General features: G+C 48.0%; 2 protein-coding genes across 37 annotated transcripts in view; one reads left to right on the top strand and one right to left on the bottom strand.

Moving 5' to 3' along the window:
* Positions 1-12,345, top strand: part of MAPT (microtubule associated protein tau) — a 131,366-nt gene extending 119,021 nt beyond the window's left edge. For 11 of the 19 annotated variants that reach the window (XM_050763694.1, XM_050763695.1, XM_050763697.1 and 8 more), the window contains 2 exons: positions 2,191-2,303; positions 7,978-8,434. In XM_050763694.1, the coding sequence (XP_050619651.1) occupies positions 2,191-2,303; positions 7,978-8,193 (329 nt within the window). In that variant the 3' untranslated portion in view covers positions 8,194-8,434. Of the gene's footprint in view, positions 1-2,190; positions 2,304-7,977 lie in introns of all 19 variants that reach the window. The other 8 variants (XM_050763689.1, XM_050763692.1, XM_050763701.1 and 5 more) reach the window with 1 other exon arrangement.
* Positions 12,346-13,916: 1,571 nt separating this feature from the next.
* KANSL1 (KAT8 regulatory NSL complex subunit 1) overlaps positions 13,917-27,344 on the bottom strand; it is a 198,619-nt gene continuing 185,191 nt past the window's right edge. For 7 of the 18 annotated variants that reach the window (XM_050763678.1, XM_050763669.1, XM_050763668.1 and 4 more), the window contains 8 exons: positions 23,894-24,076; positions 23,220-23,408; positions 22,734-22,882; positions 18,461-18,585; positions 17,402-17,459; positions 17,078-17,190; positions 16,056-16,308; positions 13,917-15,708 (listed from right to left, as the gene is read on the bottom strand). In XM_050763678.1, the coding sequence (XP_050619635.1) occupies positions 15,481-15,708; positions 16,056-16,308; positions 17,078-17,190; positions 17,402-17,459; positions 18,461-18,585; positions 22,734-22,882; positions 23,220-23,408; positions 23,894-24,076 (1,298 nt within the window). In that variant the 3' untranslated portion in view covers positions 13,917-15,480. The remainder of the gene's footprint in view (positions 15,709-16,055; positions 16,309-17,077; positions 17,191-17,401; positions 17,460-18,460; positions 18,586-22,733; positions 22,883-23,219; positions 23,409-23,893; positions 24,077-27,344) is intronic. The other 11 variants (XM_050763679.1, XM_050763674.1, XM_050763675.1 and 8 more) reach the window with 3 other exon arrangements.

The raw sequence follows: 27,344 nt of genomic DNA on the forward strand, positions 1-27,344 counted from the left end.
GGGTTGGGATGGGAAGGTGCACGGGGTGGAGGAGTCCTGGCGAGGCTGGAACTGCCCCAGACTTCGAAAGGGGCTGGAAAGGATTTGCTGGGTAGACCATCAAGGAGAGTTGAGTGTGGAACTTGCGGGAGCCCAGGAGGCGTGGTGGCTCCAGCTCGCTCCTGCCCAGGCCATGCTGGCCAAGACAAGGTAAGGCGGGAGTGAAGTCAAATAAGGCAAGCACAGAAAGAAAGCACATGTTCTTGGCTGGGCGCGGTGGCTCACGCCTGTAATCCCAGCACTTTGGGAGGCCAAGGCAGGCGGATCACGAGGTCAGGAGATTGAGACCATCCTGGCTAACACGGTGAAACCCCATCTCTACTAAAATTACAAAAAATTAGCCGGGCATGGTGGCGGGCACCTGTAGTCCCAGCTACTCAGAAGGCTGAGGCAGGAAAATAGCATGAACCCAGGAGGCAGAGCTTGCAGTGAGCCGAGATGGCGCCACTGCACTCCAGCCTGGGTGACGGAGCGAGACTCTGTCTCAAAAAAAAAAAAAAAAAAACGCACACACATGTTCTCGCTTATTGTGGGATCCAGGAGATAGATAATAGAAGGATGATTATCAGAGGCTGGGAAGGGTAGTGAGGGGATGGTGGGGGGATGGTTAATGGGTACAAAAAAAAATAGAATAAGACCTAGTATTTGATAGTGCAACAGGGTGACTATAGTCAATAATAATTTAATTGTACATTTAAAAATAACTAAAAGATAGCCAGATGCACTGGCTTACGTCTGTACTCCCAGCACTTTGGGAGGCCGAGGTGGGCATTTGAGACCAGCCTGGCCAACATGGTGAAACCCCATCTCTACTAAAAATACAAAAATTAGCTGGGCGTGGTGGCGGGCACCTGTAATCCCAGCTACTCGAGAGGCTGAGGCAGGAGAATCACTTGAACCTGGAGGCAGAGGTTGCAGTGAGCCAAGATCTTGCCACTACACTCCAGCCTGGGTGACAGAGCGAAACTCTGTCTCAAAAATAAAAATAACTAAAAGAATATAAATGGATTGTTTGTAACACAAAGGACAAATGTTTGCGGGGATGGATACCCCATTTTCCATGATGTGATTATTACACATTGTGTTTCTGCATCAAAACATCTCATGAACCCCATAAATATATATACCTACTATGTACCCATAAACATTTTTTTAAAAAAAATTTTTCAAGGTGAAGAGGGAGGCAAGATGCTGGCCTTAAGCCCTAACCCGGGATTCTCCCAGCAAGCTGTCCACAGGTCTTCTCAGGCTTGAGGTGCAGCTATATGGATGTGTGAGCTTGGTCCCCAGCCAACATGGAGACACTTCACTATCGGCAGCAGCTACAGCACAGGAACCCTGGGTCACTGCCGTGTCCCCTCTGTGACTTTGTTTAAACAGAAAATGATGCTCTGGGCTGGCCGCGGTGGCTCACGCCTATAATTCCAGCACTTTGGGAGGCTGAGGTGGGCAGATCATGAGGTCAGGAGATCGAGACTATCCTGGCTAACACGGTGAAACCCCATCTCTACTAAAAATACAAAAAACTAGCCGGGCGTGGTGGCGGGCGCCTGTAGTCCCAGCTACTCGGGAGGCTGAGGCAGGAGAATGGCGTGAACCCGGGAGGCAGAGCTGCAGTGAGCTGAGATCGCGCCACTGCACTCCAGCCTGGGTGACAGAGTGAGACTCCATCTCAAAGAAAAAATAAAATAAAAAAATACTTGACTTACTGGAAGCCAACCAATGTATAATTTAGAATAATTTCTCCTGGGTTGAGCTGTCACTTACCTTTGCAGTATCTCAAGAGGAAGAGTTTACTGTGTAAATATTGATGCATACTTTGATTAGATAGATGAAGCAAACTATTTTCAAGCACTTTTCAAGGACTTACTTGTATCCAAACAGCATTCTAAAGGAAAGTCTTACCTACTTCTAAAGGCTGGTCTCTACTTGAAACCTCTTGCTTGGCCCTGGTTCAAGTCCTGCTGCAAACCTGGAAGTCCCGTCACTGTCTTCTTCCCTGCAGAGCAGTGGCTCCCGATCTAATTTTTGCTGTGCCCCAGCAGCCCCTGGCACTTTGCCCTGTAGACCACAGACCTCATGTAATGTGTGCTAAGTCCACGGAACTGCAGAAGATGACGGCAAGATGCTCTTGTGTGTGTTGTGTTCTAGGAGGTGGCCAGGTGGAAGTAAAATCTGAGAAGCTGGACTTCAAGGACAGAGTGCAGTCGAAGATCGGGTCCCTGGACAATATCACCCATGTCCCTGGCGGAGGAAATAAAAAGGTAAAGGGGGCGGGTTGGATGCTGCACTTGGGTATGGGCATTAATCAAGTCGAGTGGACAAAGACTGGTCCAGTTCCCAGAGGAGGAAAACAGAGGCTTCTGTGTTGACTGGCTGGATGTGGGCCCTCAGCAGCATCCAGTGGGTCTCGACTGCCTGTCTCAATCACCTTCACCAGGAGCTTTAGCACATTTCACAGCTGGGCTCCAACCTGGAGAGGCTGACTGATCGGTCTTAGGTGCAGCTCAGTTGCTGGAGTTTTTGTTTTTATTTATTTTTATGTATTTGAGGCAGGGTCTCCGTATTAGTCTGTTCTCACACTGCTAATAAAGACATACCCAAGACTGCGTAATTTATAAAGGAAAGAGGTTTAATGGACTCACAGTTCCACATGGCTGGGGAGGCCTCAAAATCATGGTGGAAAGCAAAGGAGAAGCAAAGGCATGTCTTACATGGCAGGAGGCAAGAGAGCGTGTGCAGGGCAACTCCCATTTATAAAACCATCAGACCTCATGAGACTTATTCACTATCATGAGAACGGCATGGGAAAGACCCGCCCCCATGATTCAGTTACCTCCCACTGGGTCCCTCCCATGATACATGGAATTATGGGAACTACAATTCAAGATGAGGTTTGGGTGGGGACACAGCCAGCCTGTATCATTCTCCCTCTGTCATCCAGGCTGGAGTGCATTAGCATGATCTCAGCTCACTGCAGCCTCTACCTCCCTGGGTCAGGTGATCCTCCCACCTCAGCCTCCCAAGTAGCTGGAACTACAGGTACCTGCCACTATGCCCGGCTAAATATTTTGTATTTCCTGTGGAGACGAGGTTTTGCCATGTTGCCCAGGCTGGTCTTGAACTCCTGAGGTCAAGCAATATGCCCACCTCAGCCTCCCAAGGTGCTGGGATTACAGGTGTGAGCCACAGTGCTTGGCCTAAGTGGCTGCAGTTTTTAAAGCTCCCAGGTGATTCTTTAGTGCAGTCAAAAGTGAGAACTAGCTGGGTGCGGTGGCTCATGCCTGTAATCCCAGCACCTTGGGAGGCCAAGGTGGGCAGATGGTTTAGTAGAGATGATCTCTACTAAAACTACAAAAGTTAGCTGGGTGTGGTGGTGCATGCCTGTAATCCCAGCTACTTGGGAGGCTGAGGCATGAGAATCGCTTTAACCCAGGTGGCAGAGGTTGTGGTGAGCCAAGATCATGCCACTGCACTCCAGTCTGGGGAACAGAGTGAGACTCCATCTCAAAAAAAAAAAAAAAAAAAAAAGAGAACCACTGTCCTAGGCCCTGATGTTTGCAGACAACTAAAAAAGGAAGTGGACATCCCCAGTCACCTGTGGCGCACCAAGAACACATGGGAACATAACCTAATTTTCTAAATGGGTTACTAGGCACTTAGAGCAAAACAATGATGCTGAAATCCTGATTTCAGGAAAGCCTCTGCCTGCCTGTTGTGGAAGTGTCCACACGAGGCTCCTGGGGCCTTGGTGTCCCCAGCAGTTTCTAGTCTCCAGGTCTTGCTGTGGGTGTCTGTGCAGTGAGGGTGTGTGTGGCGCTAAGCGAGATCTGTCTAGGGCTGGCACAGGATGCGGTCTGGTAGCTGCTGCTTCTCTTCTGCAGAAGCGCAGCCAAGCACCCTCTGGGGTTTCCTGCCCACACCCAGCCTGAAGTTCTGGGAGTGGCTCACTTTCCAACCTTCAGGGTCTCCCAGGAGCTGACTGGGGAGTGGTAGAGGGAAAAGGATTGTATTAGTCTGTTTTCATGCTGCCGATGAAGACCTATCCGATACTGGGCAATTTACAAAAGAAAGAGGTCTGATGGAGTTATAGTTCCACGTGGCTGGGGAGGCCTCACAATCGTGGCGGAAGGTAAAAGGCTTGTTTCACATGGTGGCAGACAAGAGAAGAGAGCTTGTGCAGGGGAACTCCCCTTTATAAAGCCATCAGATCTCGGGAGACTTACTATCATGAGAAGAGCACTATCATGAGAACATAGGGGCAGGGAAAACCCGCCCCTACGATTCAATCCTCTCCCATCGGGTCCCTCCCACAACGTGTAGGAATTGTGGGAACTATAATTCAAGATGAGATTTGGGTGGGGTCACAGCCAAACCGTATCGGGGTGTCCCAGAAAGGGTGTGGGATCTGAGACCCAGCTCGGCGTGAGGAAGTTTGCTTCTCGAGGTGGCCCAGTCGGGTGGAAGTGGCAACCAGGCTGTCTCTCCACCAGGCCACTCAGGTGGCAGCTGAGAGACCCCTGCCCTGGTCAGTCTCCGCCCTCCCCTCTTGCCACTGCATCTGGTTCTGAACAGATGGGCACCCTCATCTTGTGTTTGTGATAAATGTCTAACCATGTAGTTTTGTGAGAAGTGTTTGCCGCAGATGCTGTAAACTGTGGCCTGGGGCAGACCTCACCTCCAGACAGGCCCTGAGGCTGGCGAGGGCACTGGCCCATAGTAGCTGGCTGAGAGCTCTCAGGTTGTGCCACGCAGGACACAGGGATACTTTTCAGTGCCTGGGTCACTATCCAAAGTGAGAAAACAGCGGGGGACCAGGAGGCTGCCCGCCTCAAGGGATGTGGGGGCCGGGCCCAGTTATCTGAGGAAGCAGTCAGCTTCTCTGCTGTTTCCACCACCCAGGCCTCCCCTGGTCTAAGGCAGGGCCTCCCAGCCTTGGGGCGCTTTAAAGATACCTGGGCCTGGCCCCATCCCCACAGTCTGACTGAGTGGGTCGGGATAGGGGCATGGGCATTGGTGATTTCCTGGGTGAAGGGAGGCCCGCTGCAGTCTCTGGAGGCTTCTCTGTGTTAGGAAGAGCTCTGGGCTTGACTCTGCTCGGAGAGTCAAGATCTGCAAATCCCCTCAGCCTCAGTTTCTCCTTCAGCAAGATGAAATGGAAATGCTGTACCTACGTCCCAGGGTGGTTGTGAGACCCCCCCCCAAAAAAAACAATGTTCTGGAAGGTTCCTGGTGCGTTGCAGTCCTCTAAGAACCTGAGTTAGAGCCATGCTGAGTCTCAGCTTCTTGGCTCCTTCTGTTTCCAACTTGTCCATGTGATGGCTCAGGAAGGTGGGCAGGGCCCTGCCCCTACTCAGAAAACACCATCCTGGTCCCAGGGATCCCCACAGCGTTAGTCCCGTTTTCCGTGTGTTGAGAAAAATTGCTAACAAGCAGTGGGGCACACCACCAGCCTCCTGGGTTCCTTTCAGTTTGGGGATTTTTGGACATTCCCAGGAATGTCAACTTTCTCTTAAAAAACACTTCAAAAAACATTAACATAAATATTTTTATCAAAGCTTGTATTAAATGGTCTTTCAAGAAAATACAGTAACAGGCCAGGCATGGTGGCTCACGCCTGTAACCCCAGCACTTTGGGAGGCCAAGGCAGGCAGATCACCTGAAATCAGGAGTTCGACACCAGCCCGGCCAATGCAGCAGAACCCCGTCTCTACAAAAAATACAAAAATTAGCTGGGTGTGGTGGCACACACCTGTAGTCCCAGCTACTCGGGAGGCCGAGGCAGAATTGCTTGATCCCGGGAGGTGGAGGTTGCAGTGAGCTGAGATTGCGCCACTGCACTCCAGCCTGGGTGACAAGAGTGAAACTTTGTCTAAAAAAAAAAAAAAAGAAAAAGAAAAAGAAAATACACTAATAGAGAACAATCTGTTTTTCAAAGTAGTGACTGCAAATGAACAAAATATGCATCTAGCTTAAACGGGAGCATGGTTTTCTCTATGCCCATTCAAGCCTGCTGCAATAGGGGCCCTTCAGCCTGGATCCATGGACTCCTAAAATTATATGGAAAATGGCTGTGTGGGTGTGAGCGTGGGTGGACATGTGCACACATATTTTTGGCTTTACCAGATGCTCAAAGAGCCTAGGACCCAACAAGGACTGAGGATAACCCTGTCGGCCGCTTCAGGGTCATCAGGAATTCCTGTGCGCTGCTCACTTCTCCAGTGAGCGCCTTCTGCTTCCGCGTTTCCTGGTATCCTTCGGGGCTCCTGGCTAGGTCATGTGTTCCTCTACTTTCTTTTTTTTTTTTTTTTTTTTGAGACGGAGTCTCGCTCTGCCACCCAGGCTGGAGTGCAGTGGCTGGATCTCAGCTCACTGCAAGCTCCGCCTCCCGGGTTCACGCCATTCTCCTGCCTCAGCCTCCCGAGTAGCTGGGACTACAGGCGCCCGCCACCTCGCCCGGCTAGTTTTTTGTATTTTTTTTTAGTAGAGATGGGGTTTCACCGTGTTAGCCAGGATGGTCTTGATCTCCTGACCTCGTGATCCGCCCGTCTCGGCCTCCCAAAGTGCTGGGATTACAGGCTTGAGCCACCGCGCCCGGCCTGTTTCTCTACTTTCAAAAGGGCTTCAGCCAGGCACGGTGGCATGAGCCTGTAGTCCCAGCTGCCCGGGAGGTTCAGGTGGGAAGATTGCTTGAGCCCAGGAATTTGAGGCCAGCCTGGGCAAGTAGATAGATAGGTAGATGATTGATTGATAGATAGATAGATAGATAGATAGATAGATAGATAGATAGATAGATAGATAGATAGATAGATAGATGGATGGATGGATGGATGGATGGATGGATGGATGGATGGATGGATGGATGGATGGATGTATAATAGATGGATATATAAGTCGCTAGACAGACTCCATCCTAAATCACCCATCCACCCACCCACACATAAAAAGGCCTTTGTCATGTCATGTTTTGTGGCCCACCTGCCAGTGCTGCCCACAGTTGCTGCCCCTCCAAACTCATCAGTCACTGGCAAACAGGAGGAATGTGTGTGGCTCATGTCTGGGCATCAGTGGCTGTGGGAGACATCCTTGATCTTCTCCAGCTTCTCCTTCCACATTTTCCTTTGCAATCTGGCAATATCTATCAAAATAAAATGCGCATGCCTTTTGACCTAAGAACTCCACTTCTAGGACACACTTACAGGTGTGTGACATGATGTTCATTCAGGGTTATTTATCTGAGGTTGTTCATATACACCATTGCCTGTAATCACTAAAGGCGGGAGCAGCCTAGGCATCCATTCACAGAGGAGTAGACGCCTTTGGATACATCCGTGGTGACGGAATACTAAGCAGCCTGTGTACATATACACTCACACATGTGTTTGTTTATGTGTGGAATATCTCTGCAGGATACACAAGAAACTTAAAATGATCACTGTCTCTGGGGAGGGTACCTGGGTGCCTGGGAGGCAGGTCAGGGGAGGAGTGGGCACAGGGATTACGAATTGGAAGACAATAAAAACAACAGCTTCTGGCCAGGCACAGTGGCTCACGCCTGTAATGGCAGCACTCTGAGAGGCCGAGGCGGGCGGATTGCTTCCGCCCAAGAGTTCGAGACCAGCCTGGGCAACATAGTGAAACCCCGTTTCTATTAAAAATACAAAAAACTAGCCAGGTGTGGTGGCATGCACCTGTAATCCCAGCTACCCAGGAGGCTGAGGTGGGAGAATCACCTGAGCCTGGGAGGTTGAGGCTGCAGTGAGGTGAGATTGCACCACCTCACTCTAGCCTGGGTGATAGAGCAAGACCCTGTCTCAAAAACAAACAAACAACAGTCCCTGGCACTGTGGGCCAGGCCTGGCAGGGCAGTTGGCAGGGCTGGTCTCTCTTTCTCTGGCACTTCATCTCACCCTCCCTCCCTTCCTCTTCTCCTTGCAGATTGAAACCCACAAGCTGACCTTCCGCGAGAACGCCAAAGCCAAGACAGACCACGGGGCGGAAATCGTGTACAAGTCACCGGTGGTGTCTGGGGACACGTCTCCACGGCACCTCAGCAATGTCTCCTCCACCGGCAGCATCGACATGGTAGACTCGCCCCAGCTCGCCACGCTAGCCGACGAGGTGTCTGCCTCCCTGGCCAAGCAGGGTTTGTGATCAGGCCCCCGGGGCGGTCAATAATCGTGGAGAGAAGAGAGAGTGAGAGTGTGGAAAAAAAAAGAATAATGACCCGGCCCCGCCCTCTGCCCCCAGCTGCTCCTCGCAGTTCGGTTAATCGGTTCATCACTTAACCGGCTTTTATCGCTCGGCTTTGGCTCGGGACTTCAAAATCAGTGATGGGAATAAGAGCAAATTGCATCTTTCCAAATTGATCGGTGGGCTAATAATAAAATATTTTTTAAAAAACATTCAAAAACATGGCCACACCCAACATTTCCTCGGGCAATTCCTTTTGATTCTTTTTTTTTCCCCCTCCATGTAGAAGAGGGAGAAGGAGAGGCTGTGAAAGCTGCTTCGGGGGGATTTCAAGAGACTGGGGGTGCCCACCGCCTCTGGCCCTGTCGTGGGGGTGTTACAGAGGCAGCGGCAGCAACAAAGGATTTGAAACTTGGTGTGTTCGTGGAGCCACAGGCAAACGATGTCAACCTTGTGTGAGTGTGACGGGTGGGGGTGGGGCGGGAGGCCATAGGGGAGGCCAAGGCAGGGGCTGGGCAGAGGGGAGAGGAAGGACGAGAAGGGGGAGTGGGAGAGGAAGCCACATGCTGGAGAGGAGATGCCCTCCTCCGCGCCACTGGGAGGGCCAAGGCCTCCGCCACCTGCAGTGTCTCAGACTGAGCGGCTGCCTGTCCTTGGTGGCCAGGGTCTGCTGCGAGTTGATGTGCCACCCTCTGCAGGGCAGCCTGTGGGAGAAGGGGTGGCGGGTAAGAAGAGAAGGCAAGCTGGCGGGAGGGTGGCACCCCGTGGATGACCTCCTTGGAAAAGACTGACCTTGATGTCGGAGGGCGCTGGCCTCTTCCTCCCTCCCTGCAGGGTAGGGGGCCTGAGCCGAGGGGCTTCCCTCTGCTCCACAGAAACCCTGTTTTATTGATTTCTGAAGGTTGGAACTGCAGCCATGATTTTGGCCACTTTGCAGACCTGGGACTTTAGGGCTAACCAGTTCTCTTTGTAAGGACTTGTGCCTCTTGGGAGACGTCCACCCGTTTCCAAGCCTGGGCCACCGGCATCTCTGGAGTGTGCAGGGGTCTGGGAGGCGGGTCCCGAGCCCCCTGTCCTTCCCACGGCCACTGCAGTCACCCCTGTCTGCCCCACTGTGCTGTCGTCTGCCATGAGAACCCAGTCACTGCCCATACCCCTCATCACGCCACAATGTCCAAATTCCCAGCCTCACCACCCCCCTTCTCAGTAAGGACCCTGGTTGGCTGTGGGAGGCACCTACTCCATACTGAGGGTGAAATTAAGGGAAGGTAAAGTCCAGGCACAAGAGTGGGACCCCAGCCTCTCACTCTCAGTTCCACTCATCCAACTGGGTCCCTCACCACGAATCTCACGACCTGATTCGGTTCCCTGCCTCCTCCTCCCATCACAGATGTGAGCCAGGGCACTGCTCAGCTGTGACCCTCGGTGTTTCTGCCTTGTTGACATAGAGAGAGCCCTTTCCCCCCGAGAAGGCCTGGCCCCTTCCTGTGCTGAGCCCGCAGCAGGAGGCTGGGTGTCCTGGTTGTCGGTGACGGCACCAGGATGGGCGGGCAAGGCACCCAGGGCAGGCCCACAGTCCCGCTGTCCCCCACTTGCACCCCAGCTTGTGGCTGCCAGCCTCCCAGACAGCCCAGCCCGCTGCTCAGCTCCACATGCATAGAATCAGCCCTCCACATCCCAAAAAGGGGAACACACCCCCTTCGAAATGGTTTTCTCCCCGGTCCCAGCTGGAAGCCATGCTGTCTGTTCTGCTGGAGCAGCTGAACATATACATAGATGTTGCCCTGCCCTCCCCATCTGCACCCTGTTGCGTTGTAGTTGGATTTGTCTGTTTATGCTTGGATTCACCAGAGTGACTATGATAGTGAAAAAAAAAAAAAAAAAAAAAAAAAAGGACGCATGTATCTTGAAATGCTTGTAAAGAGGTTTCTAACCCACCCTCACAAGGTGTCTCTCACCCCCACGCTGGGACGCGTGTGGCCTGTGTGGCGCCGCCCTGCTGGGGCCTCCCAAGGTTTGAAAGGCTTTCCTCAGCATCCGGGACCCAACAGAGACCAGATTCTAGCATCTAAGGAGGCCGTTCAGCTGTGAAGAAGGCCTGAAGCACAGGATTAGGACTGAAGCGATGACATCTCCTTCCCTACTTCCCCTTGGGGCTCCCTGTGTCAGGGCAGAGAGTAGGTCTTGTGGCTGGTCTGGCTTGCGGCACGAGGATGGTTCTCTCTGGTCACAGCCCGAAGTCCCACAGCAGTCCTAAAGGAGGCTTACAACTCCTGCATCACAAGAAGAAGGAAGCCAGTGCCAGCTGGGGGGATCTGCAGCTCCCAGAAGCTCCATGAGCCTCAGCCACCCCGCAGACTGGGTTCCTCGCCAAGCTCGCCCTCTGGAGGGGCAGCCAGCCTCCCACCAAGGGCCCTGCGACCACAGCAGGGATTGGGATGAACTGCCTATCCTGGATCTGCTCCAGAGGCCCGAGCCACCTGCCTGAGGAAGGATAAGTCAGGAGACACCGTTCCCAAAGCCTTGACCAGAGCACCTCAGCCCACTGACCTTGCACAAACTCCATCTGCTGCCATGAGAAAAGGGAAGCCGCCTTTGCAAAAAATTGCTGCCTAAAGCAACTTAGCAGCCTCAGGCTCAATTCTGCCACTTCTGGTTTGGGTACAGTTAAAGGCAACCCTGAGGGACTTGGCAGTAGAAATCCAGGGCATCCCCTAGGGCTGGCAACTTCGTGTGCAGCTAGAGCTTTCCCTGCAAGAAGTTTCTGGGCCCAGAACTCTCCACCAGGAAGCTCCCTGCTGTTCGCTAAGTCCCAGCAATTCTCATAAGTGAAGGGATCTGAGAATGAGGAGGAAATGTGGGGTAGAGATTTGGTGGTGGTTAGAGACATGCCCCCCTCATTACTGCCAACAGTTTCGGCTGCATTTTTCACGTACCTCGGTTCCTCTTCCTGAAGTTCTTGTGCCCTGCTCTTCAGCACCGTGGGCCTTATCCGGTAGGCTCTGGGATCTCCCCCTTGTGGGGCAGGCTCTTGGGGCCAGCCTAAGATCATGGTTTAGGGTGATCAGTGCTGGCAGATAAATTGCAAAGGCACGCTGGCTTGTGACCTCAAATGACAATCCCCCCAGGGCTGGGCACTCCTCCCCTCCCCTCACTTCTCCCACCTGCAGAGCCAGTGTCCGTGGGTGGGCTAGATAGGATATACTGTATGCCGGCTCCTTCAAGCTGTTGACTCACTTTATCAATAGTTCCATTTAAATTGACTTCAATGGTGAGACTGTATCCTGTTTGCTATTGCTTATTGTGCTATGGGGGGAGGGGGGAGGAATGTGTAAGATAGTTAACATGGGTAAAGGGAGATCTTGGGGTGCAGCACTTCAATTGCCTCGTAACCCTTTTCATCATTTCAACCACATTTGCTAAAGGGAGGGAGCAGCCACGCGGTTAGAGGCCCTTGGGGTTTCTCTTTTCCACTGACAGCCTTTCCCAGGCAGCTGGCCAGTTCCCCATTCCCTCCCCAGCCAGGTGCAGGCGTAGCAATATGGACATCTGGTTGCTTTGGCCTGCTGCCCTCTTTCAGGGGTCCTAAGCCCACAATCATGCCTCCCTAAGACCCTGGCATCCTTCCTTTTAAGCCGTTGGCACCTCTGTGCCACCTCTCACACTGGCTCCAGACACAGCCTGTGCTTCTGGCAGCTGAGATCACTCACTTCCCCCTCCTCATCTTTGTTGGAGCTCCAAGTCAAGCCACGAGGTCAGGGCGAGGGCAGAGGTGGTCACCAGCGTGTCCCATCTACAGACCTGTGGCTTCGTAAGACTTCTGATTTCTCTTCAGCTTTGAAAAGGGTTACCCTGGGCACTGGCCTAGAGTCTCACCTCCTAATAGACTTACCCCCATGAGTTTGCCATGTTGAGCAGGACAATTTCTGGCACTTGCAAGTCCCATGATTTCTTTGGTAATTGTGAGGGTGGGGGGAGGGACATGAAATCATCTTAGCTTAGCTTCCTGTCTGTGAATGTCTATATAGTGTATTGTGTGTTTTAACAAAAATGATTTACACTGACTGTTGCCGTAAAAGTGAATTTGGAAATAAAGTTATTACTCTGATTAAATATAAGGTCTCCATTCATGGATTCCAAGGACAAGAAAGTGATATAGAATGTCTATTTTTAAAGTTCTTTCCCACTCACCCTTAGAGAATTTAGTCCAGAACAGGAAATGACATTATTAAAAGCTGGACATCAGGATTAACAGCTCTCTCTGGGGCCCTGAAGGTGAGAGTTCTCAGACTTGATCATTTGCAGCTGATACTCTCATTGTGATGCTGGCAAACCATCCTAGTCCAATTCAAAGGGCAATACAAAGCCTTGTGGCTGACCTCACGATGCGACACTCAGTTTGCAAGACCGGTGCCAGTGTATGCAAACCTGAGAAGGTTGGGGATGAGGATATGGGATCTTTCGTCCCTGGAAATTTAGTCCAGAGGCCTAAATTTCACCAAGCCAATCAGCTTAATGAGTGGCTTACATTCCTGCTAGGTTTACAGAGCTGCCTTCTTCTTTCCTTTGGCACCTTATTATAGATTGAGGAGCATTTCTGCTAAACCAAGATAGGGATACCAGATAGCGTCCTCCTAGCAATGCCACAAAGGAAAACAAAAACAAAACAGCAATCCATCATTATTATTCCTTAGTAACTACGCCGAGGTCGTGACACCGAATCCTTAAGATTGTTTCAAAATACTACTTTTCTTTGATCTTCCTGATGTGTTTGCCACTGCAGGCAGATGTTTAAGTAGAACAGATTTTAACTGCAGCTACAGAAGCAGCAACAGGCCCACAAAAGAGAAGTGCTATCTCAGAAAGCATGGCTTTCAGAGCCACAAGAGACAGCCTCACTGGCTGTTTCAGCTTGACTGCCATGCAAAGAAGAGAGCAGAAGGAGAACCAGCCCCACCCACTGACTCATCTTGTATAAAGAAAAGCACCTACCAGCAGCCTAGGCTACATAGTGAGGCACTATCTCCACAAAAAACCCAGGAAAATTAGCTGGGTATGGTGGCACAAGCCTACAGTCCCAGTTACTGGAGAGGCTCAGGTGGGAGGATCTCTTGAGCCCAGGAGATCCACGCTGCAGTGAGCCAAGATTGCACCACTGCACTCCAGCCTGGGCCATCGAGCAAGATCCCATCTCAAAAAATAAAAGCATGTAACCTCCTCAGAAAAAAGATGCTATAATCTCAGGCAGCAGGCAAGAACCAACTCAGGCTCTATGCAAATTATCTATCTCACTGACCCCCCCCAAACCTCAGAAAAATTTAACGGTGAGAAGCAAAATCTCCTTTAAAGAGCAATGTAGAACGGAGAGAAAATATCATACAGCTGACTTCACTAGAGAGAAAGTGGATCAACTGCTTTCACTCAACAAAAAGAAAAAGGAGACGATCAATACAGATCCCCTCACCTCCTGGCAGCCCTTACCCTCAGTGAAAAGCCACCACCATTCTCTCTCTGGTGGCCATCAGATGAACCTGCGGCATTCCCACAAGACAGAATGGAGATCTCCCAAGGTATAGAGCAAGTTAGAGTACCTCAAAGAATGGCGCCAGCCAGCCAGCTCCGAAGCTGCCAACACTACCATACATACACAGTTCAGTAAGTCAAGAAAGGCCTGGTACACAGCATTCTGTAACTTTTTTTTTTTATTTTTTTCAATTTTTCCTTCTTTTTTTTTTAAGCACTAGTCTGTGCTTTGCAAACAGAATCAAGACATTAACAAAGATCAGCTTCTCTGAAGAAAAGCATTTCTATAGAACAAAGACAGCTACATGTTTCGCTGCCATTACACAGCTCCAAAGCAGGAAAAGAAAATATTTACAAAATACAAGTTTTTTTTTTTTTCATTTTTTGTTTTTGTTTTTTTTTTTTTCAATGCTAAAAGGGTTATTCAGAATTTTCAACCTTATAAATAGAAGAAGCACTTTATGCATAGGGATATGGTGCATTATTGTATTTTTTCTTTAAAGAAACAATGACAAACCCTTTAACTTGCAAACAGAAAAAAAAAATCACTAATGTTGAAAATTGTGAAAAAACCCCAACCATTAAGCAGTTGTCTACTATTTTTATACGATTACAAAATGGCCAAAAAAAAAGTCTTCTCCCCCCTCCCCCTTTTTGGTGATGTGATCATACAGGAGACAGGCACAAGGTTAACAGAGAAGGGTGAAGGGGGAACAATGGGAACCACAGCTAGGACCAGACAATGTTCCACAGGCAAGGGGAGCGTGAAAGACCAAGAGTGGAACTAACACCGACAGGGATCTGGATGTGAAGGAAACATGGCAAAGCGAATCAGAGAAAAAAAAAAAATCACACAGGGAGATGGCTGCTCACTTCCCACAACCCCGTTTGCAGGGGAGTGGGAACAGAGGTTAAGTAGTCCTAACCCTACCTTCAGAGATCAGGATAGGTGGTAAAAAAAACATTCCGAGTGGAAGGACGGGTTGTGGGTGTGTATGTGGCATTGAAGAACGGACAGGGAAGGGTACCAAGGGGCATGATGAGGGGAACCTGAGCAGCCACAGCCAGGTTACTGCAGTTAAAGAGTCAAAACAGAGAAGACCAAATGCAGATGAAACAAAAAATAGGTCTCTAAGTTCTGGGTGAGAAGGGAAAGCTGTTCTGCCGGCTGAGCACTTGGTGAGAGCAGCTGGCAGTTACGGCAGAGAGGCTCTGGTGGGGATGTTCCAGCACGAAAAACCAAGGGGGGACCCAGCCAGGAGGGCCACAGCTGAGCCCAGCCACACATGGGAGGGGAAGGGGTAAGAGCCCAGAGCACCCTGCCCCATTCCACCCTAGCCCGAGAAGGCCATGCTCAACTGGAGCCCTCTGCCCGCCAGGCTGTTCTGCCCTGCCCACAGGTGTGAGGGAGGGGGTGGTCATCTAAGATTGGTAAGTCCAGTGATTCAACAGTGCAGAGGATGTGCCAGGACCAGGCCAGCAGGGTCTCATCCTGAACTTCTGTTTGCCAACGGGAGGAAGTGCTCAGGTGTGTGACAAGAAAACATGGAAACAAAAAACAAAAATTAAAACGAGAGAAAAAAATACCAAAGTAGGATCTAAATTCCTTAAGTTCACTAAAAACTGTGAAAATTTCCGGCATATGATGTTTGAATATCAAACGCAGAGATTTCTGAAGCTTTAATGCCAATAGTTAGTGAGTCTGTTTAGATTCTTGTCTCCCGCTCATCTGTGAGTTGGGCGCTGAGCTGTGGCTGCTGCCACCAGATGCCGACTCTTGAGGGGGACAGTGGGAGGCGAGGTGGGTGCCGCCTCTGTCTCCCGGCCAGTCTTGCTGCCTGAGGTGCGTCGAGTGCAGCGGGCTGCTCGCTCCTGTGCATCCAGCTGGTCCTCACACTCCGCCTGGGGACTGTGCGCCAGGGGGAAGGTCCGCCGCTCCCAGGGCTGGACAGACTGTAGGCAGACAAGTTGCTCTGTGAGGACCCAGACCCAGCCAGCCTGCTTCCTGCTCCAAGGCCCTGCCACAAACCTTGTGGCCGGAGACTAGGACCAGTCTATCTAGCGTTCCTGGGACAGTCCAGGAACACCCCTCCTAGGGTGTACCCAGACAACCATACTGACCATTTAGCAAAGATAAATATAGTTCCACTGAATGTTGAGGAGGTCAATTTAAGTGCGGCCCTTTGTCCCTTCAAAAGGGGAGGGGATGGCTTATGATGTAGGTCTCTTCAGCAGATGCTGTCCCTTCCTGGTTCCATCCCCCAACCATGCCAACCCCACCCAAGGGCTATGTCCCTTACCTGTTCATCCAGACCCAGCTCTGGCGTGGAACAACGGGTATCCTCACTGGCTAAGTGTCGCGGAGTGTCCCGAGCCACAGGGGTGAGGGGCGCTGAGTGCAGTTCTGGGCTAATGGGGCTCCTAGGGGACTGACCATGAGAGTATTCTGACAAAGAGTGGCTACTGCTGACATCAGGGGAGGCAGGCTGGGGGGTGGAGGGGTTGGCACTGCCCAGCTGAGGGGTTGTCCGGCCGTCTGATGACCTGTAGGACCTGTACACCAAGGAATGCAAATCTGAGTGCCTGGGAAATGTTTACTTATGGGGGTAAAGGGCATGAAAAAAGCATCCCCACTGGACTGGAGGAGTTGAGGCAAACAAAGACCAACAGATTTTCCTTAGGATCCAGCAACTCTCATTTCTTTCCACTACTCTCTGGAGGGGTAGGTATACAACATCTACCATCCCAAGAAAAAAGCACGGCTGAACAGTGCAACGGGCGAGTCCATAGCAAAGTGCCTAGTGAATTCAGGAAGTTAGGGAGATTCGTGTAGGCTTTGAAAACTGTAGTCTAAGAAAAAAAAGTAAAACAAGAGTTTGCAAAACTTTCTACTTGAGAATCCCAAGGGTTTCTGCCACTGTTAACAATAAATGGAGACAGGGTAGTGATGGACGTTAAGGGGGGCAGTTTCTTCAAGTGACATCACAAAGCCACTGTCCAAAGGAAGGTTAACTTGTAGTGAGGCCTTCCAAGCTCCCCTGGTTGAATCACTAAGACCCCCCAACTGTCTTCCAAATGCCACAGATCATGGGAATTCATCAGAATTGAACAGTGACTCCTCAGCAAGGATCCAGCACTTGGCTCCTTGTATCTCCACCAGTTCCAACAAACACCAAGAAACTTCTGAGCTCTTTGCCACTGCCAGTAGATGAGTATGATGAGCAACCAAGAGGCAGTAGCAATTCCACAGACTCAAGTAGGGCCCAAACTCCCTGTCCACCCTCTCTCCACAGGCCCCGGGGACCCATGCCTGCCCCATCACCTGCTGCCCCGCCGCTGGGGTGGCACACTCGTGGTCCACAGCCACCGTGCCCTCTCCATCTCCTCACATTTGGCATGCAGGGCGGCGAAAGCTGCGTCAGATAGGTCTTCAATCTGCAATAGAGCAGCTTGATCGATCTCGTCTTTTCTCCAGGAGTTAAGAACCAGTCCCACCCCATTCTAGGTTCTTCCCGGTCACAAGAGAATACAAGGAGCTTGCACTTGACATCCACAGGTCTTGAGGCCATTTAGTGTGTGTGCACTCGTGTGTGTGCGTGCGCATGTGTACACACGTGTTCTTTTAACAGAAGAACCAGGCCATTACCTCCTCATTCTCCTCATCAGGACTCCCCTTCAGAGACTGAAGATCAACCTCCCGCCAGCTGCAAAACCAAGAGTAGACAATCATGAGACGGCAAGCAGGCTACAACCGGGGGCAGGGTCAAAGTGTCCATGCAAGGATGAGAATCCTGCACCCGTGGGTGACACTGCTCTCTGCCAGGTAGACTCTGCTCTATCACAGCTCAGTCTCCTTACCCCATCAAGGCCTGTGAAATTGGCCACCTACTCAAATGCCCGCAAAGGCCAGAAATGAGAGAAGCGGCTTAGGGTAGGGCTGAGGCTGAGAGACTGTGACAAACTCAAGAAAAGAAACCTGTTTAAAGGGGACCACCACTGTTCAGGACCAGCTGATTGCTCCCATCTGGAAATGCACATCCAGGGTTGCCTAATCTTCTGTTTGGCAACAAAAGCCGGAAACAAAAATTTTTATGTGAAATCCTGCTTTGATGTTGACAACAAATTCAGCATTTTTTTTTTTTTTTTTTGAGACGGAGTCTCGCTCTGTCGCCCAGGGTGGAGCACAGTGGTCCACGGTCTCTGCTCACTGCAAGCTCTGCCTCCCAGGTTCACGCCATTTTCCCAAGTAGCTGGGACTATAGGCACCCACCACCATGCCCAGCTAATTTTTTGTGTTTTTTTTAGTAGAGACGGGATTTCACCATGTTAGCCAGGATGGTCTGGATCTTCTGACCTTGTAATCCACCCGCCTCGGCCTCCCAAAGTGCTGGGATTACAGGCGTGAGTCCCCGCACCCGGCCAAATTCAGTATTTTAAAACATACTGTATGTGTTGACAAAACCTGTCTCTAGACCAGTGAGTGAGTGGCCTACCAGGCTGTGACTGCTGGCTTGTTTGGTGTATTCCTATAATGGAATGAGAGAAAACTATATACATAAATAATTTTGTTCTTATCAGATAAGAATTTCTCTTAATGAGAAGACAGAACCAAAGACAAGGGCCCAAGTCTAGGTCAGAAGAGAACAGGGAAAAAGGGCAATAGCAGGAAGAATGGGGAGAGGGACCAACTATTCTGAGCTTCTACCTGGGAGTAAGGATTTCCTTGTATTGCAGTTTCTCTACGCGAGTTGTTGCAGCAACAGACATTGGGATGACAATGTTGTTAATATCAAATGAGCTCTCTCCCCTTCTCCTCCTAACTGGCTGCTGCTGTAAGATAAAAATTAAGTTTAAAAGGGAGGTACAATTTTACAGACATCAAATCATTCATCTAAGACTTAAAGCAGGATCACCAATAACCAGGCATCTGGGTCCTTGGGTTGAAGCTGAGCAGTGACCATAGGAGCTGCCCCCACCTAGGAGTCAGTCTTCAACAGCAAAAACCTTGCGGAGAAATACTAGGTGGTTGTGAGGAGTTATTCCTATTCATAAGTCCCACTGGTCACCCTCTTCCTTCAAGGGCTCATGTGTAAATTTCATAGGGGTGGGTACCTGGGATCTTAACTGTTGGGGTTTCTACTCCATATACACCTCTATTAACCACCTCTCCTTTTACAATCCTCATTGCCCTCCTTTATCCCCATTTATGACTTGAGACTCATAGTGGCCCCTCCCCAAAAAGCAATGCTTGAAAGCTTATCCTGAAAGATGCCCAAAGGGTAGGCCAATCTCAATAGATCATCTAACCTTGGTTGTCATGAATGCACCTCCTTCTCGAAGATCTGAACTCTTCAGCTAAATCTGCACCCACCATCTGCTCAGTCTTTATGTGATTTCCCCTCTTTTGGTGATTCTTGGGGAAACATCTGAGAGCTTTCTAGCTGTATCAAAGGAGATGAATGGAGGGAAACTGAAGAGGAGAACCTGACTATACTTCACATTCCTGGTGAAAGGAAATTTGCTTCTATAGGAAGTTGAGAAGACCAAACTCTTAAGAAAAATAAGACTTCCAAGGATCGAATATCAGAGGCAGAGGTAGGCATCTACAGTAGCTGGGAGACCAGGGAACTAAATGGCTTAAGTCTCTTGGATGGAAGAAAAAGTCTACTATCTGCTGCTGCCCAGATAGTTAATACCCTATCCTGAAACAAACGAGCAACTGAGCTGTGAGAGGCCAGAGTGAAACAGTGGCATAACAAACACGCTGTCATGGCAACAAAACAGCTGGAAAACACCTAAGAGGCTGCATTTACACCTAAACCACTAAGTGTGGTCAGCCCACAGGGAAGGGGTTGGTGGAGGAAGAAGTCCCCTACAACTAACCACTCTATCCTCTGTTCCTGGAGGGTGAGATACAATTTATTCATCCTATCATCTTAGGACATTCTCAGAGAATGTTGAAAGTCAGCACTTCCTGGGCCAGAGTTTCAGTCACTGTCATTTATAATTTCAGATGACCACAATGCCCTTTTCACTTCAATTTCTTTCTCTATCAAATTAGATGACTGTCAGTGACCTCAGAAATTTAGGATATCTGGTTAACCAAAATGGTTAAACAGACTTTTGGGAATCTTGCCTGAGTTCTGTAGCTGAGGATTAATGATCTCATACCCAGAGACCTCTGCCACTGCCAGATCTCTGCTGCAATTATACATCCCACTACAAGAAATGCATCTTAAGAAAGCCTCAAGAGAGAGAGCCTTCCCAGTATAAATGTGAATAAATGTGAAACTGCTGGCAGAAACAGGTATATACTTTCCCTGAAACTTCCTGGGCTTGTTGTTAGAACCTTCCAGAAAAAGAGAGTGGAGCAGGTTGTGGGATGGTTCAATTGGCTCTGTATGTCATCCTCCGCCTAGACACACCCCCAATTCTGTCAGCTACTCATTTGGTGTAAATTAACTAGTATCTCCTATTTAGAGCCAGAGATAGAGAGCAGGTGATGAGAATAAAACTGATTCCCAAACTTGGTTGTATATCAGAAGCAAGATTAAGGAGTATTTATAAAAAAAAAAAAAAAAAAAAAAAGGTTCTAGGACTCCCCCTGCTCTTTTATAAAATCAGAATCTTTTTGTTTGTTTGTTTAAGAGATGAGGTCTCACTGTATTGCCCAGGCTGGACTCAATCTCCTGGGCCGAAGAGATCTTCCTGAGTAGCTGGAGCTATAAGCATGCAAGATCACACCCAGCAACAAATCAGATCTTTAGAAGTGTTTGGTTGGTTTGTTTTGTTTTTTAAAGCTGCTGAGGTGATTCTGATGCAGCTACTGGCTTTTGGGAAGCACTCAAACACTCCCCCTCCTCCCTACCTTTCTCCAGTGGCCTCTGGCTTCTTTCCCTGATTTCAAGGACAGCTGGCCCTCTGTATCCATGGGTTCAACCAATTGTGGATTGAAAATATTTGGGGGGGAAAAATTGTGTCTGTACTGAACAGGTACAGATTTTTCTTGTCATTATTCCTTAAACAATACAGCATACTATTTATATAACATTTACACTGCATTAGGTATTATCAGTAATCTGGAGACGATTTTAAGTATATGGGATTTAAAGCATATGCATACATTATATGCAAATACTGTGCCATTTTATATTAGGGACATGAGCAACTATAGATTTTGCTATCTACGGGAGGTCCAGAACCAATTTTCTTTTTTTGAGACAGAGTCTCACTGCGACACCCAGGCTTGAGTGCAATGGCTTGATCTCCGCTCACTGGAACCTCCACTTCCCGGTTCAAGTGATTCTCCTGCCTCAGCCTCTACAGTAGCTGGAACTACAGGCACATGCCACCATGCCCAGTTAATTTTTGTATTTTTAGTAGGGATGGGGTTTCACCTTATTGGCCAGGATGGTCTTGAACTCCTGACCTCAAGTGATCCACCCGCCTCAGCCGCCTCCCCAAGTGCTGGGATTATAGGCGTGAGCCACTGCGCCTGGCCTATCTTCTTTTACAGAAATCTAGTGTCTTTGAGAGCCTCAGGGGTTAGCATAGGGCTATACACAAAATTTTTACTCAATAAATAGTAAAAATTTCAAGTGATCCAGGCCTAATTTAACATTCTCCAGACACAGAAATATTGAAGTGCTCACTAAGTCCTGAATCTCTGACTTCAGATTTTCTATCAGAATTAGTTTAGACTCTCTTTTATAAATACTGAAACTCTTTGCTGCTGGATAACTGAGTATGTGAGGGACACTACACACCTATTTAGATAAAATTTGTGGGTGAGGGGGATAAAGAAAGGGGAAGAGCAAAGAGACCATTTGGAAAAGACTGATTTTTAACAGCAAAGAGAGAACAATGTGAATTCCTACCTGATCACAGGAGCCTAGTGAGTCCATTTTATGAGCTTGGAAGTTTCCTGATCTAGGCTGTGAAGGAACTTCCTAAGTTGCCTCTGCAATACCCTCACCCAGGTTTAGCCTGTGTAGTGTAATGTTAAAAGAGCTGGCTCTACAGTCAGGCTGCCTGAGTTTGAATCATAATTATAACCCTCACAAGCTGCCTTCACAGTTTTCACTCATACAAAATGAAATCCACAGTACTAACCTACATCTCAAAAGGCACTGTAACATGTAACACATGTAAATCACTGATCACTGGCATGTACTAAGTGTTCAATAAACATTATAGTTTTAGAGTTTTACATTTACCATTACATTATTATTATTATACAAAAAGGACCTTTTGAGTAGGTACAGAGCAGCTACAGGTATGTATGTTCAAAGAGGGCACACTTGAGGAATATTAGAATGAAATAAAAGGAAATGTCTCTGGAATAGCTGTGCAAACTGCTTCCAAATGGAGTGTGCTATTGTAAAATCTGGTGTGTGCACGCCAAATGTCCTGCCATGGGGGCCTGCTGGATCTGTAATTCTGCTCTGTATACCTAAAAAGCATGGACTCTGCCTTCTCCCTTCCCTTCTCTTCTGGTACCCTCAAGCCTAGTGTTTATTCTCAGTACTTCACCTCCACTCACCCGGAAAGTAAAACCAAGGAAATCAAACACTGCTTCCAATGCCCATGGAAATCTCCCCTCTACCCCTCCTCTCATGTTCACTTCTTGGGCCAACAGGATTAGGGCCATGGAATTGTTGAGTCCTCTGTGAAACTTAGTCCAACAGATCTTGAATAGTCACAGATCACCTTAAGAGTTTGTCCCTGCATCAAGCTTTCTATGGATGGCTCAGTATAAATCCATCTCTACTATGAAAAACTCAAGAAAAACAACAGAAGGTCAAGTACCATGACTTTGACTTAAAAATGGTACAGACATACATATATACATCATGATGAGCTGAGTTCCTATAAATGCCCTGGGCTTTACAACCCACCCTCACACTGTCCTCTGGAGCCACTTGAGTGAGCTGTGACCTGCAGAGGGGGTGTCCGGCCAACTGCACACAGGTACTTACCGATGTGCTGGCTGTAACCTGTGAGTTAGAGCTGGCGGGTGCAGGGGAGTCTGAGGAGGTGGAGAGCTGTCGCACCAAGGGACTGTGTGGAGGATGGTGGGTGGCTGCCAAGTAGCTCGAACTGCTCATGTCTGTGTGATGTTTCAACACTGCAGAAGTCAACAGAAAGAGAAATACATGGCTATCTTAACCAGCGTTACTTCTAACACAAGCTTGGAATGGCAGCAATACATACTAAAGGCAAAAATGTTTTCTATGCCTAGAGGATAAAAAGGTGAAGCACACTAGTTGTGGGAAGTAGCGGCAGGGCAGAGGTTGCTGTAGCAGTTAAGAAGTGACCTGCATTTAGAAGCAGTAGCGTCCCTCTACTCTGCCTTCCTAGAAAGTGAAGGACAAAGCTGGGGGCAATTAAGAGAAGCCTAGGCTGCCCCAGAAAGCCCTGAGCAGGTGCAGTTGCAGGTAGAGGTGCCACGGGCCTGGCCCTACCTTCACTTCTCTCAGATGAATGGTCTCGCAATCTCATTTTGCTGTGGTTTGGGTCATGCACGGGTGGCGGTGGGTTGAGCAAGCGCTCTGCTTTTGGCGCTGTCACTCGCTCCACCATGGGCACGGCCCCCACATCGTCTAAGTGCTGCCTGTGGGTCCTGTCAGGCCGGGTTTGGTGATGGGACAGCTCTGAAGAGGGGAACAGAAAAAGAGCTGTGAAATATGTCCTCTCAAATATTTTCTTATTTGAGTTCCAAGCTCTCGAGTTCTCTCTAGGCCAATGTTGTATACCCAGGGCAGCAGGACAGTCCTTCAGGACTGAAGTTTCTAGTAATTTGCACAATGGCTAGGATAGGCACAGGGAGCCCAGAACCAGAGAAACATGTCACCAGGATACAGAAGACACCTGACCGTACATGAACCCAATGCTATGCCATTGCTGGCTGTTCACTGAGCATTTTGGGTCTTGCTCCAAGATCCATGGTGTCTAGAATAGCTCCCGAAGTCCATCTGAGAGCATCCAAGACAAGCAGAAGCAGTCACTGTGAGCTGAATTTGTGTCAGTCAACTGCCTCTCCCACCCCCAACATGCATGCAAACTACAAATTTGAGAATATAAAAGGAATGAAAAGTCACTGATACTCTGGGGGACTTCCTGACTCCCTGACACTTACTGGCTGTTGTTAGGAAGGAGCTGACCAATTTGTGCCTGTCCTTACGAGCTGGATCTGGCAGACTGCCCGGCATGGGTGCTCTGTGCTTAAGCGATAACTTTTTGGGAGGTTTGATTTTGTCAAAAGGCTTGTTCTGCCACTGAGATTTCAGCATGCTCTGGAAATGCAGGCTTGTGGGAACATCTGCAAGAAACATAAAATGCTACAGGTTAGTCCAAACACCTGGCCTCTCTAGTGTTCAAGACCTACACTCCACCCTCCTTTTATTTGCCCAGTGGCCTGACACTTGGCAGGGCAAGTGCTGTCATACGAAAGATCTGTTTATGTGAACATTACTGAAGGTCATTCATTCTATTTGCAAGCAGGTCACTTTTGCTTTTTACTTTCAAGTCCCAAGGGGGAAAAAAACAAAACACCTTTTTGTTTTGGTTGATGGAGTTTTTGTTCTTGTGTCCTTGTTTGTTTGAAAACATCCTGTTTCTATTCTAGAGATTTAAAAACATATTTAAGCCTACTTCTTTTCTATCAATATAGAGTTAATCTGGAGGCAATTATTCAACAATATTCATTATCTACGTTAAAAGGCACTGTACTGAGTACTACAGCCTCTCTCCAAATAAGAACTACATACCATTCTCCTTCCTTCCTCTGCAGCTCCGCCAATTCCCATCATGAGATTCCCAGGGATTTTCAGCTGACTAGTTAATGTTCAATATCACAAATCAGCATCTTTTGGACTGAATTTTTTATGCTGTTTCTTATCTTTCCATTTTCTTAGATTTTTTCCAAGAATATATCCTTGAGTAATTCCTTTAGGAAAGGAATTTCTAGATTTAAACCATTTTCCTCTCAAACATTTAAAGCTATTCTTCCATGTATTCTAATATCCAGTGCTGTATTTAAGAGATTCGGAATCGGTTTCTTTCTTACTTGTAGGTGGTCTGGTTTTTGCCTTTTAAGCTTTTGCAAAAAACAACAACAAAAAAACTTGTGGTATTACACTGACTCTACAGATCAATTTCGGGAGAACTTCCATCTGTTCCACCACCAACACTGAATCTTTCAATCTATTACTGACGTGGCATCTCTCTCTCCATTTATTTAGGTTTGTCTTGATTTTCTCTTGGCAGTATTTAGTTATTTTTGACATACCACTCTTAAATACAATTTGTTAAGTTTATTCCTAAGAATTAATGTTTTCTGATGGGCAGAAGTTGGAAGAGTTTGCAGGGGTTCAGAAGACGACAGGAAGATGAGGGAAAGTTCAGAACTTCTTAAGAGACTTGTTAAATGGTTTTGACCAAAATACTGATAGAAATATGGACAGCGAAGGCCAGGCTGACAGTCTCAGATGGAAATGATTAAAGATAGTACCTTTTAAAATTTTAATTTCCAGTTCTTCATTACTAGTATATAGAAACACAATAAACTGCTATATAATGACCTTGTAGCCTGTGAAACTACTTCGTTATAGGTTTTTTCTTGTTTATTCAGTAGGATTTTCTATAGACATAAGTACGTCATCTACAAATGGAGACTGTTTTACCTTTTCTTTCCAATCTGTATTCCTTTGTTTACTTCTTGCCTATTACTCTGACTGGAACCTCTGGTGCTGGTGTATAACTTTTAGATTTTCCTTTTTATGTTTTCAATATTCTGACATTTCACCACAATGGATAGCGGTGTGAGTCTATTTTCAGGCTTCTACAAAGCTTTCCAGGAATATTTAAATCTAAAGGCCAGCACATTTTTCCTCACCTCCCAGTTCCTCCTGGGAATCAGTGACCACCTGGGGCATGCTCAGAAGTTCCCACTAGAGTCCCTATCCACTGCTACAGAATAGAATGAAACACCACTACTTGAAGGAAGGCGGCTCTGGTGGCGTTAAGAGGACAGGAGAGGACAATCTAACTCAGCTATTCCAAAATGAGTCCAAATTTATCACCCAAATGCCCAGGTCCTATCACTACTTCTGGGTCAAAAATCTCCTTCTAAGCAGTTCCCACCTCACAGCAACTTACTCCTGGCATGCGATTTGGGCTATTTTTCTATTTATTTCTCCACAGTCATCTTGTCTTTATCCATCTTTCAAAAATAAGTACAAATTCCAGTCACTGACAGCATGTCTTCTAGAACTACTAGAAATTTATACTGTTTAATATATTTTCTAAAAGCTTATGGGGTTTTGGCTCCCATAGAGCATAGAGGATACGCTCAATCTGAACTGGGGGTAAAAAGGCAGGGAAGAAACGTCTAAATTAACATTACTGAACCCATTATTATCTGCCAGGCACTGTGTATATATCATGTGTGTGCCACTTAATCTTCGTAACAGTTCCATGAGGCAAGCACCATTATACTTAAAGATAGGGAACAGATGCAGAAAGGCGCATTAACTATGTCCAAGGTTACACAGTTTGACGAGTAACAACCAACTTTCAAACTCAGGATTATACAACCCTAAAGCCCATACTCTTAGACAATATACCCTGAGGCTACTTCACTGACCCAGAGGATGGGGGGGATTCTGTGGTAAAGTCAATTATTTCTCAAATTACTCCCAACAAACAGAGAGTACAAAATATTTTCCAAGTCAGTTCTGCAGAGTAAAAGAAATTTAGCCACTCCTGCCTATGGTATAGATGACGAATTTCATGACACTGAATGTTAGGCCTTCCAGGACTGGAATAAAAATCTGAGTTGGAAAAAAACAAAACTTAAAAAAGCTAATATTCTCAGGGATGATTTTTCCCCGAGGGTAAGCAGCCTCAGCTCCATGGTTTCTCTAAGAATAGACTACTGGGCCTTATGACAGTGAAACAAATTAGGAAAACTATTAAAGTTTTAATCAAAACAAACATTTGCCACCTGTCCAAGTGTAAGGACACAGTCTCTGAGGACAGTGCTGTCTTCTCAAATGTTTCTCATAATCACTCTTTTCCACACTTAAAAACAAACTCAGCTATACCAAATCCTAGGAAATAAAGCATTGTCTAGAAGCACTCAGCCCTGTAGAACAATCTGAAAGCTGGGCTGAGCTGGAATGTATAAAAGAGGCTCAAGAAAGGAGAGGAGGTCACTTCCTGTCCATCCCACAATACCCTTTTGTCAGCAGAAGAGCTACTCCCACTTGGCAACGGCTGTGTATATATGTAATGGGACTCCAAGAGCATGGATTTATAGTGAAAACAGCAATGACTAGAAACAAGTAGGCCTGGATTCAGGTCCTGGTTCTATCTCTGAGTAGAAGGAGAAAGCAACAACAAATCATTCGGCCGGACTTTCGTTCTACTTGTGAAATGAGGCGGTGGGGCTAGATCAGGGCTGGCAACATTCTAGCATTCATTCTCTAACCCTCTGCTCCAAACACAGCTGTCTTTCCTGTTGTACTGGAGACCTCAGATTCTTCCCAAACAATACATTAAATAACTCCAGACAGTTACTATCAATT

This window comes from Macaca thibetana, chromosome 16, assembly GCF_024542745.1.
Source record: "Macaca thibetana thibetana isolate TM-01 chromosome 16, ASM2454274v1, whole genome shotgun sequence".
Classification (NCBI taxonomy): Eukaryota; Metazoa; Chordata; class Mammalia; order Primates; family Cercopithecidae; genus Macaca; species Macaca thibetana.